The 16,516-nt window shown below is 42.2% G+C and overlaps 2 protein-coding genes across 2 annotated transcripts; one reads left to right on the top strand and one right to left on the bottom strand.

The window, feature by feature from the left end:
* Positions 1-5: 5 nt before the first annotated feature.
* Positions 6-5,572, bottom strand: TSR3 (TSR3 ribosome maturation factor). Its single transcript, XM_055709260.1, has 7 exons — positions 5,443-5,572; positions 5,162-5,360; positions 4,205-4,398; positions 3,256-3,429; positions 1,758-1,821; positions 1,586-1,680; positions 6-1,128 (listed from the first exon to the last, which is right to left on the bottom strand). Exons 1-7 carry the CDS (start codon positions 5,537-5,539, stop codon positions 1,052-1,054), a joined length of 900 nt encoding a protein of 299 aa, XP_055565235.1. The 5' UTR covers positions 5,540-5,572; the 3' UTR covers positions 6-1,051.
* Positions 5,520-15,234, top strand: GNPTG (N-acetylglucosamine-1-phosphate transferase subunit gamma). The gene is made up of 11 exons (XM_055709261.1): positions 5,520-5,652; positions 5,732-5,786; positions 6,208-6,275; positions 8,332-8,386; positions 8,487-8,570; positions 9,646-9,739; positions 11,286-11,400; positions 11,984-12,066; positions 12,340-12,468; positions 13,800-13,881; positions 14,926-15,234. Exons 1-11 carry the CDS (start codon positions 5,607-5,609, stop codon positions 15,048-15,050), a joined length of 936 nt encoding a protein of 311 aa, XP_055565236.1. The 5' UTR covers positions 5,520-5,606; the 3' UTR covers positions 15,051-15,234.
* Positions 15,235-16,516: the final 1,282 nt, after the last annotated feature.

The raw sequence follows: 16,516 nt of genomic DNA, 5'->3' as shown, positions 1-16,516 counted from the left end.
CCAAATGAAGTGTGAAAAGCTTTGTGCCATACAAGCTGTAGCTTCTTCATTGCTTTTGTGATTAAAAAATGGCAACTGCTAGAGACTTCAGTTATTCTAAGTGTGATACAGCTCTGTTCTCAGATCTGTTCTGCTTGTCTGCATTTGATTACAATAGCTTTGTAACATAAAGGCATTTGCCCAAATCAGAATAGCTAACACACATTATTCTTAGACCTGTAAAAATTGTTTGTGTAGGATTTCTTCCTTACCTTTCTCTTGAAGTCCATGTTAAAACAGCTGATTTAGGAAAGTCTGTGTGTGCTTGGGGTGGGAAAGTGACTAATTGAGTGAAACTTGAGTTAAAGGAAAGATTCCCTGACAAATTCATTTACTTGGGGTGGTTTGGTTTTTTTTTTAAAGGGAGATGGAATACTTGTACCACTGAAACTGCTGCTGTGACTCCCAATTCTAGCTCCAGTAGGGCTGGCATTTAATATCTCTAGTAGAAGAGGGTTGAGGTAAAAATCTTGCTGTGACTCAAAGGACTTGGTATACATGAAGGTAACACAAAGATTTGTCCTGAATATCTCCAGTTCTGCTGAAGGGTTGCTGAAGTTTAGGCTTAAATAAGTTCCAGCTGGGTGCTGGAAACTCAAAAAAGAGCATTCAATTTAAAAGTACAGAAAATAACTGCTAACAGCTGCACTTTCACTATACACAAACTGGCAGTATATGGGAAAGTGAACTAAGATGCAAGTGCTGATGAGAGTCTGACTCACATGTTGTCTGGCCCTTAAATATTTATCTCCCACTTGCCAGAGTGCCACTACAAGTAAGGAGCATTGCTGAACCTGTTACCTTGAAATTTTATGGTACAGTTCTGAATATACAGTGCTAAAACAGTGTATATTGCTTAGGGCTATCTATCAGAGTAAATAAAAAATAGCAAGTGAAGTTACTGAAAAGACATACTGAGATGATACAACAATTCCAGGAATAATTTTTTTACTTTTCAGCTTAGATAGTTTACCCTAAACCAGATGAAGTAGTTGAAATACACATGGCAGGTTCAAGGCTGCAAAAAGTCAGAGGCACCTTCTGTGGCAGGGGCACTGAACAGGGCAGTAACTTGGTCAGGTTTCTCATCTGAAATATAACCCAGAAGTTAGAAGGGTTAGTTAATATAGTATTAGGTAAAAATAATCCCTGTAAAACACTTTCCAGACATTGAATAGAATACAGGGCTTTTTTTTTTTTTTTTTTACCTTGTAACTAAGCTTCAGGCTCTTTACATAGTAATTAGCATTTCATGAACTAAAAATTAAATAACCTAAAGCCTTCATGTGTATAAACAGGCCCATAAATCCACATACAGCCCAAGGTTCACCCAAAGGAAGGCATTTGCTAAGTTACAGGTGAACAAGCCACTTAACCATTTATAAACAAAGTTTTTATACAAGATGTTGCAACTTTTGGGGATTTTTTTTTTTGGGGGGGGGAGGTGTTTATTTATGTGGTTTGGTTTGGTTTTAGATTTTGTTGTTGGGATTTTTTCCACTTTCAAGTTCATTTATTAGTGGTTGTTGCAGCAATGTTACAGTACCATGATCTTCTGGACTGCTCTCATCACTGCTTTCAGTGGCATCATCTGAAGTGCTCACGCTGTCTTCCTCAGATTCTTCATTACCTTGTGCTAGTCTGGAAACATTTTTCAGCATTATAAAAGCAAAGCAACTTACAATAAAAAAAACGGTATTCAGATTAAATTCCATTACCCTGGGGAACTGATTGGTCTGTTCAGATTAGAAAATTCTTTTCCTGAGTCAACATCAAATGGATCTAGAAAAAGGAGGAAAAACACACACGTTGATGAAGAAGGCATATTTTGACGGCCTGTCTTCATTTTCATTGTAAGAGAAGATTATTGACAGGGAGGGGAAGGCATAGGAAGTCTGGTTCAGCTTTCTGATAAGTTTATCATAGCTGTTTTGTTCAAAAGCAAGCGAGGTGAGAAACAACTGCCAAGTCCTGCCCTCATTCTAGTCTTTTCACTCTTTCCCATGCTTTTTGCGTCCTGTTTCTGCTGCCCGACCCTCCCTGGGGTTCAGTAGCTCTTTGCGGGTAGTGAGAGTGTACATGGAGGTTCTGGAATCTTTCGGTAAGAAAACATGGGTTTTCTCAGAATGGCTTATTTCTAAAAGGGCTATGTAGTTAGTTTGCATCTATGGAGAAGTGAAGTATAGCTGTCCAGGTTTAGCTCTTGCTGAGTAAGGGCAGGGCTAGATTTACCTTGGCTTATAGAGCTGGGGAGAACTGTTGCCTCGGAAAAGTCAAATAAGGCATGATAGCTTTGGTATTACTGTCCATCCTGAAAATACAGGGTCATGGGTGGAAGCGTGCTTTACTTGGTATAATAGCGTTGCCCCTTAAGAACTGTCTTCAGATTAGTGTAACACTAGTTGTGCTTCCACCACACAACAGGGTGATTCCATTCAGCCTAGCACGTCATGGCAAAGAGATCAAAGTTCAGAGAAACTAAAAGCTGTCTACCATCTCCTTGCAGTGTGATCCCCTGGCCTATTTTTGTGGGACTTAACCACTGTGAAAGGAAAACATTAATTAGGAGCATCTCTCTTCATATATTTTGATAATCCCATTTGGCTTGTTTTGTACTGTTTTGAATGAGACCAAGCACTCACCTGTGAATACAACCTGAAATAATGGGGTATCAAGAAGTTACTAGAAGAATTTGGGAATAAACTGTGGTACTTATTAAAGGCCATTAATTATCTTTACAGGTCTGACTTTAAACATCTTGATTAGGTACTATATAAACATGTCCATTAAAGGTCTTACTTAGGTTTACGTATAACTAACTTGCTCTCAGATGTATCCCTGTATTTCTCTTATAGTCCACCTAAATTACTAGTCTTTTTACTTGTATCTGCTTTTAACATCTGTAGATAAAATGAAGAAGAATCATGTTTTCTTTTTACTCCGATATCCTTAATTTAATCAGGGTAGCTGCTCCACAGCTCAGCTGTGAATACACAACTATATGCATTAAATTGCTTTAGTTGTTTTCATCTTTCTAAGTTGAAAAAAATAGGCAAATTTGCTTATAAAAAGAATACGCAGTATAAAGACAGAATAACACATATCAACAAAACTCTTATCTCTACCTTGCCAATAGTTTCATGAGATTAACAGAAAAGATTGTAAGGAAACTAGTTAGGAAGAGGATGTATGTGGTGTGTCTCTGGGTTTTCTTACCTATTTCTTCGTCTTTTGTTTCTTGGACACTGGCTAAAAAATCCTGTTCAACTCTCAGCACTTCTTCCTCACAATGACAGGCTGCATATTTTTCCAAGAGATTTTTGTTTAAGTCAATAAATGCCATACCCCATTTAAATTTCCTTAGAAGAATGGTGGCTAGGTCTGGGAATCCTAAAACAGAAAATAAATCATCAGGTGTTTTTTTCAGTACGAGATTTCACTCAGTTTAAAGATTTCTAAGTTCAGTACATATCTACGTATTGCTACAATAGAGAGATGTTTGCCAGTATTTTTCAGTGTTCGGGGATTCAGATTCTTCAAAAATCTTTTCAAATTTCAGTTTAATGTGAAATACCTACCTGAATCTAAGAAAAGGTCTTTTAGTGAGCGTTATATAAAAATGTTTTGTACAGGTAATGAATGATTCAAGCTCTAGCTCCCACAGTCCTTCAGTAAGAGAGCAGCTGTACATATGGTATTTTCAGAAGACAAGATTTGTCTGCGGTACATTACAGCATGTCTCCAGTTGTCAAGAAAGTTCTGTGATGAGCCTGAAACACACCGCAAGGTTCTGTTCTTAACCAGAACCCACCCCATTAACAGGCAGCTGTTACCTCCCATTAAGACAAAGGGGCCCAGGGATTCATGCTCTGTCTTCTCTAGGTTTTTTAAACAGTTTTTCTAACATTAAGTGCCATCCTGACTAAACCAGAATCATCAGTTTATGTGTCCTGTTTAGTAGCTGACATGAACACCCCACAGATACCTTGATGCTGCCAGACAGAAGTGCTTGGAAGGAAGCTAGACAACGTGATTCCCAACTCAACAAAGTGATGGCCAGTGGGACAGCATTACAGTTCGTTTTATCGCAGATCATCTCATCTGATCTATTAAGGATGTAAGAATTGCTGGCAACACATTTCACACCAGACACATTACAGCCTACCAACAATATAAAAAGCTGCAGCAAAAGCTTCCACGCAGGACAGCTTGCATGGCCGGCCATAGTTCACAGGATTTGCAGCCAACAAGTAAGGCAGCAGCCGTAGGTAACTTCCTCTCATTTTATTAAAGGGAGTTTCTTCTAATTTGGCCCATGAGCAATCTATGACTGCAATTCCACTCTGAGCCACGACATGCCTGGAAAAAGAAACATTGCTTTATTTGAAAAAAATCTTATCATTGTATTGGTAAAGTGAGAATTACAACTGGCACTTTATACTGGCAACAAATTCACATATAACCCCCCTCCCCTTTGTCAATCAAAAAATCTTTCATAAAATAGAGGTGCAACGTGAAAGAATAACATCCTTTTCCTGTGGACATGCATATGGCAAAAAAAGTTTATCCATACATTTCAAACTGAAAGTGAAAAAATCTAGGTATAAAAATGTGACAACAGTGTGGTTAATAGAAACATTCACATTCTTAAAAGTACACCAAAATCTGGATTTACATTCTCTGCTAGCTTCTGAAGACGAATCTTTTCTCTGAGTAAATACACCTTTATAAAAATTCTGCTGGCACGTTTGAAGGAAATTCTCAGCATTTCGCACAAGTAAGTTTTCTAGGTCATGCACTGTGTTGCCTAGACTCAGAACTTGCACATGGAATCATAAAAGATGCAGTAGCTGTTGGGCCGTGACCCTGATTAACCTACAAACCACACAGATTTCGCATCGGCAGCTACAGGCACTTTTTCCACCTGGTACCAGTTTGTGTACAAACGATAACCTGGTTTAATAGGAGGGCTGTGCTTCTCATGTTCATGCATCGGTGTAATGTAACAGGAAGGTCAAGTTTATGCCGTAGCGCTGTTCTGGCCCTGAATCGCAGCACAAAACATTCTCCCTAAGGCACCGTGGCGGCAGCGAGCGAGCCCTGCGCCCCGCCGGCGGCTTACCTGTCAGCCGGGGAGACGCACTGGGCGGCCAGGGGGCTGAGGACGAGGCCCGGGAACCGCTGGCGGAGCCGCAGGGTGCGGAGCAGCCCTTTCCGCGCCAGCCTCCTCCCGGTGCATTTCCTGGGGTCGCAGTGCCCGAGCTCCCACATGGCAAGAGGGCACGGGAGCTCCGCCGCCGCGGCCTGGCCCTCCACGCAGGCTGCAAACGGCAGGCGCGGGTTAGCGCCCCGCGGCCGCCCGCCCGCCCCTGGCCCCCCGCCCGTCCCGCAGCGCGCTCCCACCTCTCAGCGCGGCCTCCGCTTCCGCCGCGAAGGTGCGGAGGCCGCCGCCGCCGCTCCGCCTGCCCCGCCGGGGGACCCCGCGCCGGCCGCGCTCCATAGCTCAGTGTCGGGGCGGAGCGGCCGCTCCGTGGCCCCGCGCCCTTCCGCTACCGGCGGAAGAGGCGATGGCGGCCGCCCGGCTGCTGCTGGCGGCGCTGGGCGCGGCGCTGGGTGAGCGCGGGGGCGGGCGGGGGGCAGCGGTGGGGCCGGACCGGCCGCCCGCCGCCGCCAACGGCTCTCTGCCCGGCAGGTCCCTTCGCCTCGGCGGGGAAGATGAAGATCGTGGAGGAGCCGAACACGTTCGGGTACGTGGCCACCTGCCGGCCTTGTCCCGCCAACCCCGGGTCCCTGTGCTGCTCCCGGCCCCGCAGCCGCTCCCGGTCCTGGCCCGAGCCCCGCTGCCGGCCCCCGCACCCCGTCCCGGCTCGGCCCCCGCTGCCGGCCCGCGCTCCCCGCTGCCGGCCCGCGCCCCCGCTCCCCGCTGCCGGACCCCGCTCCCCGCTCCCCGCTGCCGGACCCCGCTCCCCGCTGCCGGACCCCGCTGCCGGCCCCCGCTCCCCGCTCCCCGCTGCCGGACCCCGCTCCCCGCTCCCGCTCCCCGCTGCCGGACCCCGCTCCCCGCTGCCGGACCCCGCTTCTGCTCCCTGTTCCCCGTTTGCGCGGGGCGCTCCGGAGCGGGGGCGCACGCGTGACTCGGCCCTGGCCGTGCCCCTCCCCCCTCGCAAGGCTGAACAACCCGTTCCTGCCCCAGCCCAGCCGGCTGCAGCCGAAGGTGGCCCCGTCCGCCCTGTCAGGTACGTGCCAGCGTCACCCGCTGCCCCCGATTCCGGCCTTTAGTGAAGGCCCCTTGCAGAGCAGCCTGCCTGCACTTCATGCAGGCAAAGACGAATGTCACCTGTCATTTTATGAGCGTCATGGAAAATAAGCATGGGCAAATATGTTTTATTGTGCTTCTGAAATGTTAAAACCTAGATTAACCTCTGCGGAGTTCATGCCCCAGTGCTGTTCAGATTGCTGCTGCGCTGGTACCCACACCTCCTGCGCTGCACATGCTGAGCCAGCCGCAGATCCTTCTGATCCTTAGTAAAAACTTCTTTCTTCTTGAAACAATCCTGACATCCTTGCAATTGTCATATAAAAGCCATCCCGTCATCTGATAGTACTTGGTACTCACAAACTGCTTTTAAAAAAAGTCCTGAGTGGTCTTGGAACAGGTCGTGGGAGCTCAGTTTGACACTCAAAGCCTGGGTGCTGCAATGTCAGTCCAGCCCTTTACCAAAATAAACAGGAATCTAAAATATTTTAGACCATGTATAGAGAGAGTAGATAAAATAATGAAAGCAAACTAAAAGAAAAATAAATGACAGCAAAGAGTAAGCAAAAGGAAATAACTCTTGTCTCTCAGCAAACCTTAGGCACAGACTTAAACCCTGTTCAGGTTCAGCAAATGCATTTTGGTGTGGTGACATTGAATGTGGTCATGCTTAATGTGTTCTGTCATGTTTTGTAAATATTTTTATTTATTTAGATGTATGTATGTGCATATATACATATGTATTTATAAATTCAAATCAAGTGTGGAAATTCTGCATGTGAAAAGTGAGATAGTTAGAAATGTGGTTAGTAAGAGTTATAATGCTGAATGGAAAGATGCCAAAAATAGCAGGAAAAAAGTTAGGACAGTATGCTGGAAAGCCTTCTTTCCTGCATGTGGGAGCTTATGTGTAGCCAAAAATTGTGTCTATGGAACTGGAATCTAGGAGGTGGAATGCTGTCTTGCACAATTATTTCTTTAGCGCAGAAACCTGACTTGTTCTTCTCTTCTACAAGACAGTTGGGGTAATAGTTCCTATAATGTCTCTTCCAGATCACGTGCCCAAATGATGGAGGCAAGAGTTCAATGCATTCCTCAGGGACATCCCGATTTGCTTTTCTTCCTCTGCGGGGAGAGCATCCTAATCTCTAAGGCACAGACTGCAAGCAGTAGAAGGGGCAAACCCTTTGGCCCAGCCTATGATAATCTCTAGACTGAAATGCAAGATCATACAGTCATACAAATGACATGGGAAGGAACCTGCTGGTGTCCCAGCGATTAGGGCATTCCAGAGGGCATGACTCTGGTGGTCTGATCTTCTACTTTGTAGGATTCCTTGTCTAGATCTTTGGAAGAAGTACATAGGCAGTCCTAATAGTGGGGAATTAGAATCCAGGGTGGGGTTTTATTTTAGTTGCTTTGTAGTCTCTTTTCTTCTTTCCTTACAAGTACTGCACTCCATGCAAAGTTACCTTAAGCAAGGGACACTGAAATACCCCTGTAGCACATGGCTCAGAACTTCTGGCCCTTTTTTGAATGACAAGTCACCTGTCTTAGATTCCTTCTACAGCAAGGTTGGAGTGGTTCATTCTACAAAAGTAGAATTGTAACTGCTGACCCGTCTGATGGTACAAGGTTTATCTTGTTGAATACTAACTGGATGAGACTGTGAAGTCTAACTGTGAAAAGGAGTATCTATTTCAGGAATCTCAGTGGAACTTAAATACACAGCACTGTTGACATTCTGAGCTTTACTAGTATAAACTTGAGGAGTTTGGATGACTTTGGGGACAGACAGCTTCCAAACAAGAGTCCTAGTGATTTCAATGTTAGATTTTGGCGAGATTTGCACTGTTGATTCCTCTTATGCATCTGGCCTCCTCCTATTTGTTTGTATACAGGTTTCTTATTTATGTTGTAGAAAGAGGCTTATCTATTTCACTGAGTATTGAAGATGAAAAATGTTAAAGATGCAGAGTCGCTTAAATTTAATTTAAAAATTATTTTTCCTTGATGTCATTTTGTGGTGTTTTTAGGCCCTGCACATCTCTTTAGGCTTGCTGGCAAGTGTTTCAGTTTTGTGGAATCTACGTGAGTAATGGATTTGAAAATTTGATTCTATATATTTATTAGCAATTAACTATTTTTTTGTTTCAGTCTGAAACACTTCTTTTTTTCTTTTTATTTCAAGGTACAAGTATGAGTTTTGTCCTTTCCATAATGTCACTCAGCATGAGCAGACTTTTCGATGGAATGCCTATAGTGGGATTTTGGGGTGAGGCTTTTAGACCTTTTAAATTTTACCTGTGTTGTTAGCAGACTTTTATAGATTGTCAAAAAGGAAGCAGTTTTAAAATTATTTTTCTTTTATCTGTCAGCTTAGTTCATTGTATTTCCCAAGTCATTATGCGTAAAAATACCACGTCTTGAAAAATTCAAATTTTTTTGTTGATAAATACTAAACTCCTGTTTTAGCTGGAGGCTGATACATAACCAGCGCCAACTGCAGTTGTGATATGCCCATGTGAGAAATTCAGTAATGTTTAACTACAGCTTATACTAACCAAAATTTCATGTCTGTTCACTATTTTCACTTTGAGTTGAATATAACCTTACAAAATGAAATGAGTGCTTTACGCCTAGTGGTTGTGTTAAACTTATTAAATAAAAGGTAATAAAAGACTCGGTGTAGACCCTAAGAAGTATCCCAAAGTATTCAAAGACACCAGAGTATCCAAATCATAAGACCTAAAGTAAATGTAATTATATTATAAACCAGAGAACTGCTTTAAAATTACTGCCTTTCCAACTGTTTTGTATATAGATGTCTCTTTTTCCCCCCCTGCCTATGCACAATAATTCGTTAATAATCTCATTAATGAGATAATTAATGAGAGGAAAAGGTACACCAAGACGCTGAGATTATCGTTGGCTTTAGGACTAGCAGAAGTAGAGACTAGTTTTTGTGGGTGCTCTCACCAGCACTAAAAATCCTGCAGAGTTCCACAGGGTACTTGGCATCATGGAATTAATGGTGGGATTGATCTATAAACTGTTACCTTACTGGATTTAAACATGGATTTGTAAGTGCAGAAGGTTTGCAAACTGAAAGCTGATCCAAAACTGTGCTCTCAAAGTAATGTTGATGCGCCTGCCCTATACAGCAGCCTGGATTCCATACTACGCTGTTTATAAGGTCTTGGCTGTAAGAAATGGGAATACTAAGACAATGAAAGTGAAGTATATACAATTAAATTGAACATGATATAAGGGTATTCCTGTTTTTCTTCCTGAGTGTTCACCTTTTTCTTTCCACTTACTTAAAATAAAATGGTGTCCTATTTTTTCAGAATCTGGCATGAATGGGAAATTGAGAACAACACATTTGTTGGAATGTGGATGAGGGAAGGAGACTCATGTGAAACTAAGAGCAGACAGACAAAGGTACAATAACCTAGATGATGCTAATTCAGACAGCATGACTCTCTACACACACTCGTGACACTTTACAGACTGAAACATTCCTACCTTGAAGAAGTCATAATTCAAGATATGATATAAAGATGAATTTCTGTAGGAGCTAGGTGAATGAATAGAAGAGGGAAGCTAAAATCAGGATAACGTTTTGAAGGTGTTTACTTATGTGTATTCTCACTAGTTACTTTTAACTTTTTTTTTTTCTTTGATAGAGTATTCTTTTCTGGTATTGTCACTACTGTGGAAACATAGAGTGCTTTGTAGTTTGTGTCAGGAAAAATAAAGAAACAGAGCTATTTGTTGAATTCAAGATGCCAGCCTATTGTGCTAGGAACATCCAGGGAGAAGAATTAGCCAGTTAACAGCAGCATGCTGAGGAGTTAGGTAAGGTGTTAAAACAAGAGCAGAGGGCATGCAAAGAGAATCGGGAAGGAATTGAATATATGGGAGTGACAGAGGAACCAACTCAAAGAGAAGCAGATTCTGGTGTGAGTACATTTTAAAGCAGAAGTAAAAATTCTTGCTTTGTGGAGTGGTTAAAATGTTTCTTTTCACATTCTAACAGTCTCTGTGCCAAGTTACTATTTATCTATAAGGGTAAGGAAGGCTGGCTGAGACTTGCCCAATGTGTGGCACATGATTTGCACACATCCTTTATCCTTCTATTCATTAATGTTTTTCCATCTCCCATTTCAGTGTGTGATACAGTTTTACAAGTATAATGTATTAAACTTCACATTCGCTGGTGACATAGATTGCTATAGAGAAGAAGTTAAAGATACCGTATAGTTCACAACAGGCCTCTTTTCGTGTAGAAGATGCTTAGCTATTACTATGATGAGTGACAATACAATACTTTAGAGAGAGGGATATATATAGTTGGAGTAATAACTAATATGAAGATGGGATAAGGGACAGAATTTCTTGGCCAAGGTGAAAATACTGTAATGGAGGTGCCTTGTTAACGTCTTTATCTCCCATAGGGGCTGCAGAAAGAATTAATAGTCTTGTATGACCTTTGATACTGTGATCCATATCTTTCACTGGCATTTAGTTTTGAACAGACAGAAAATACTGGTGCTCGAAGTTGAGAGATGAAAGCAAATTTCTGCAGGCTAGATGTTTATTGTTCTCTTTATTTAGCACAATGGTCAGAACTAAAACTTAAGTGAATTGTGCTTGTGTCAGATGAGGTTCTAAATAAAGGGTGTCCTATTCACCCTCCTTTTTACTTTTATTCTTGCTGGAAATACAGTGCTTTGGACTCCAAGGAGCAATGGTGGGTGAGGGGATCATTTCCCATTAAGGGAAGCAGTTTTCACATTTGACAAAATAATTTGCAGATGTGCTTGCTATGATTCTTTTTCTGTGGATAGCAGCACTGGAAACTTTGACATGACAGTATGTACAGAGGTGCATCTGCTAGCATTGAAAGATGGCAAACTGATCTGTCAATGCTGGTCCTGTTTCACATGGAGATGCTTTGCTCATCTTTGTTTTTACTCATGTTTAGGTTCACCTTGTTTGCGGAAAGAGCAATAAATTGGCTTATGTGTCTGAGCCGAGTACTTGTGTTTACTCTCTGACATTTGAGACTCCTCTTGTGTGCCATCCTCACTCTCTTTTAGGTAAGATTAAGAAAATTATTTGTGTGGAGCAGCTGGCATGTTATGCCAACCTAAGAGTTATTTTTTAGGTTCTTTGAGGCTGTAACTTCATATAAATGAGTATTAAATGTAGCATAATATGAAGTGTATTTTAAATCCCAATTATATGATTGGGATATATGAGATAACATATAGGTATTTCTCAAATAAATTGTCATTGCTAGTATAGATCCTGTGACTGATTTGGTGGTTGGTTGTTTTTTTTTTTAACTTGGACTGGTCATAGGAATCAGCCCTGTACTATCTGCTCAATTACTTACATTACGAAAAGGGCAAGCTCAGTTAGAATGACATTCAACAAAGAAATACGAGGCCTTCTAGCTGGAAATAAGAGAAAAAATTTTGGTCAGTGGCATTATCCAGAGACTTTAAATATGTGAAGCAGAATTTAAGCTTAGCCCCAACTCTTGGCAGCAGTAGAGACAATGTACTGTACAGAAAATACGGAGTTCTTAAGACAAACATGCTTGCATGCTACTAAAGGAACACGTAACTAATGCAGGACAGCTGCTGATTTTTACACGGTTTGAGTTCCATTTTTTAGTTTATCCAACTCTGACTGAAGCACTGCAAAGGAAGTGGGATGAAGCAGAGCAGCTTCTGTATGATGAACTAGTAACTGACCAGGTTTGTTACTTTTTTCCCACCTCTTTTTGGTAAAGAACAATTACTGTCAAATAGCCAAACCTGGCTTCTGCAGTTTCTCTTTTTGGAGTGGATGTGTTTATTCTGCAGCTGGCAAATAGTATTTTTTATGCTTTGTAACTGCTATATCAACTGGTAATTGTAATGTTTTCTACAGTGAAGCTTGAGAAGTTGGAATGGCCAGTGCAAAGTACAGGTGGAGATGAGGGTCAGGTGCACTGACTATTATTGTCTTCTGGAAATTTTCTTTTTTAGGGATACAAAAAAATACTGAAAGAGATTTTTGAGGAAGCAGGACTTCTAAAAGCAACAGAAGAAAAGGAAGTTGAGAAACACAGTAAGAAAACAAGTCTGGAATTTGAAACAGTGGAGAAGTGCAGTAAGGTATAGAGCCTAGTTTTTACAATATGGAATTAAATTGCCATCTTTTTACTGTATGACAGTATCAGTGTGACAGCATTATATAAATACTCTTTGGATTCAGCTGAAATCTGTTCATGGGATTATGTTTTCTGATTTCAATATGTAACAGTCTGCATACAGAGCGATTCGATATCTTTAACTCTTAAGTCAAAACCAAACCAGCACAACTGATTGCCCCCAGTAATGGGGGTTGTGTAGGAATTAGTTTAGGTGCTTGGGTTATGAACACCCTGTAAGTACTCTTGCTAGGGAATATCAGTCTGGCAGTATGAAAGAATTACTAATGAAGATAAATGTGTAACCAGCCTTGGGAATGTTGACACTCCTCTCTGTGGGTAATTACCCAGACTTGTGTCAGAAAGCACCAGCTGTTCCATGAGCAAAGGCAGAATGATCTATGCTGTGTCCATTTCTGAATGACTTTCATGTGTGTGAACAGTACTTCTGTTTCAACAGAATTGAAATGAGGAAGATAGAGGTAGAAGGTGTGCTCAGCCTGAAAGACAGCAAGCTGAACATCAAAAAAAGAGCATGGAAGGGAATTAATTCATCGTAATGCAGAAAAGAAACTGCTGTCATTTTATTTGAAAACATAGCAAATGCAAAACATCATGTAGTAATTCCTGAATATAACCAGATAAACTGTGGTTAACCTGAGTATAGTTATATAAAGATCACCATTTTGATGTTCTAATAGGAGCTGGAATATTCACCTATTTCTTTTACAGTATAGTTAACAATACAGTATTTATTATCTTTTTTCTGGCTTCATCATAGCTTAATTGACATGAAGTTGGCCATTGTGGTAACCACAGAATCTTAAGTTAATCTTTAGCTCTTTCTTGATTCGTGTGAAAACCAAAACACAATAAAAAATCAGGGCTTCTTCAAGATTTCGTGTGTGGTTTGGGTCTCTTAGTAGGTCAAGAGCTGAAGAGGGGACGAGTTTCCAGACTGTAGCATTACGATACAAAATAAAATAAGGCTGGTCCTGTAGCAAACTAATGAAAACAATTTTGTGCTACGATAAAATGCTAGTTAGAGGATAGATCAAAAATTATTACAGAAAGCACCTGAAGGCTTGGGAAAAGCTGGCTCCTGTTTTGGCAACATAGAAATCTATCTTTTTATACAATTTGCACCTTGTTCTTGGAATAAGCAGTTTCTTTTTAAGATTTTTTTAAGTCAAAAGCTATAACAGCAGTGGTCAGTCCCATTGTTTTTTATAAACCCCCATTTTATGGTTGCATTTGGAGACTGGGAGACCATTTTAAAATTATTTTCTTTCTTAGGAATACAAGCTACTTTCTAAAGAAATAAAAAAACTTAAAGATTTATTAAATCAGCACGGTATTGCATACAAAGGAAATTCTGGTGAGTTTTTTTGGTATCGTTCTTTTTCTTTATTGCCTATTCAGAATGTGAATACCCAAATACTGTTTTCAGTTACAGCAAGGATTAAATGACCTGTCATATATGGAGGTAAAATTCAGTAGACATATTTTTTAATAAGTACTTAAGGTCTTGATTCCAGCTCAAGAGGACTTGTTTTGTCCCCAGGAAATCTGTTTCAGCTTTATTGGGAAGTTTTGTCTGCTGTTTTAAGTGAAGTTCATCTGCGGTATTTACGGTGCCAAAGGAAGTTGGTGTTACAGCATTTGTAGCACATCAGCATGTTTTAAGTAACTCCACTTTCTGCATAGTCAACCACAAGCCCTGACTTCCTCAAGAACACTTGAAATGGTCTCTGTGTTTGTTTGGATTGGTTTTATCTTTCTTAGTCACTGTTTTTTTTCTCTCTGATTCTGTTAGGTAAGCACCATATCATATGCAGTTTTTAGAAGGAAAGACTGTTTGGTGCTGTATCTGGATTGATTCCAGACAAATTGTTCTTGCTTTTGTTGTTGGGTTGGGCTTTTTTGTCCCATCCATCCCTACCCCCCTTCCAGCCCATCATGCCCGTTATTACATGAGCTGTTTGTCTAAGGGGGATTTAATTTCCCTGAATATATATATTTACACTTTTCATGTTCAGAATTGGCACCTCAAGAGAACAGTGAAACTTAGAACTAATTAAATTAACTTAAAATTAGTGACATATTTATTTTTATCTTTTTGTTTTGAGAAACTAACTTTGTTTTTTAAAATTGGTGACTTTCTTCTCTAGGGAAAACTCATCATATTAGCATTTTTGTAAAACATTTTATCTGCATGTTTAAACTATTAACTATGTAATTTGCACAGTATTTCTGCCTGTTTGGTAGTTCATTTTAATTATTGCAGATTAGAACTGTATAATCAAAACCAGAATTCACAGCTTACCATAGATGACCTATTTCAAAACTATTTAGTGAATTCTGTGACAAAGATGTTATGGTGTTTAAAAGCGGAAATAACTGATGTCTTTAAATATTACAGCTGAAAATACCAGTGTTGAACATGGAAGTCACAAGCTGGCAACTGCAGTGACAACTGTTCTTAATGGCTCAAAGGATGACGAGCACCTGCACGGTGATACAGGAGTTTGGAATGACACAGTATGAAGAAAGTTGAGCAGTAAACAGCAAGTTCATACGGAATGTCAAGCAAGTTGAGTGTGTTTATCGTGTCACCAAGATGATTTACCTTCTGCAAATATGCTTGAGTTTCTGCCCCAAAGCCAAGGGAAGGTGACAGTGTTGAGGGTGTTATAAACGATAACAATTAAAACTATTTTATTTTGGATTCGATCAATTTAGGTTGAGAAACAATAAGCAAAAAAGCGCTGGGTGCGCGGAGAACTCAATTAGTTCCACCACACGCACACCTGAGTCCTAAAAGCAGCATCTTTTATGCCCGGATCTTGACCAATCCCTTCTCGCCGATGTTCGTCCTGCCCTCTCCCCACCGGGCCGTTAGGGTACGCCTTCTCCTCCTACTGGCTCTCCTTTGGCGCGCTTTTCCAAATCTCAAGGTCTTGGCCTCCTTCGGCGGGCCTTCCCTGCCATGGTTTCGGGCCTTCCCTGCCATGGTTTCGCTTTCCTTATCTCCCTCGGCGGGCTTTTCCAGCAGCGATTGCCTCAGGGGAAGGGGGAGCCATCACATTGTCTTAAAGGAGAACCACACGCGCCCACTCACCACGACTGCGATACAGGTCCCAGATTTACACAGGGTAGAACAATTACACTTACCACAATACATTCTATTTTTGACATGAATTACGACTGCGTTTATCACAAGGGCTCGCCATTACTGAGAACAGCTGGCTGGTTTCTGACGACATATGTAAACCTTCTTTGCCAAGGCTGGCGTTGGGCACTGGTTTACAGATCCTGTGTCTCCGGTCCCAGATGTGTTACTTACTTTGATCGAGCATGGTAGCAGGTGATAAAAATACAAAATAGTTCAGGACCAACGCTGTAGGAAGTTGTATGAAACGTGGTAAGTACGATATTCAGAACATAATGCTTTGCCTGTAGGCTAAAATGTTTTCTGTGCAGACCTGAGCAGAAAAAGGAATGTTTTCAGCCACCACGGTGCATAACACAGGGCTCCACCTGTGTCAGAGGCTGCTGTCATCTCTGGGGAGCAGAAGTTGTGCTGGGCCTGTTGAAAGGTGCTGTGGAAACACCGGACTGAACAGACGCGGTACGGGAATGCACAGCAATGCCTGTGTGTAGTACGGAATAAAATGGACCCTGTCAGCACAGGCTGCGGAGAGGTGACTGCCGGGGTTGGCGGAGGCCGAGCGCCGCTCCCGTCGTTCTGCCTCCTCCCGTGGCAGGCTCGTGCGGCCCCCGAGCGCCTCGGCTGCCCACCCCCCCTCCCGGGCAGGCGCCCCCGTCCCCACCACCCACACCGGCCCGGGACTTTCCTCACCCACCCACCCCCCGCGCCGGCCCAGGGAGGCCGCACCCCCCCCCTCCCCCCCCCCGGCCCAGGCCGCGCACACACACGCACACACACACCCCACACCACCCCCGCCGGCCCAGGCAGGCCTCCCCGCGCCGGTCCAGGCATGCCGCCCGCC

This window comes from Falco cherrug, chromosome 4, assembly GCF_023634085.1.
Source record: "Falco cherrug isolate bFalChe1 chromosome 4, bFalChe1.pri, whole genome shotgun sequence".
NCBI classification, from domain to species: Eukaryota; Metazoa; Chordata; class Aves; order Falconiformes; family Falconidae; genus Falco; species Falco cherrug.
Note: the sequence above shows the minus strand (reverse complement) of the source record. Positions and strands in the feature narration are given on the sequence as shown.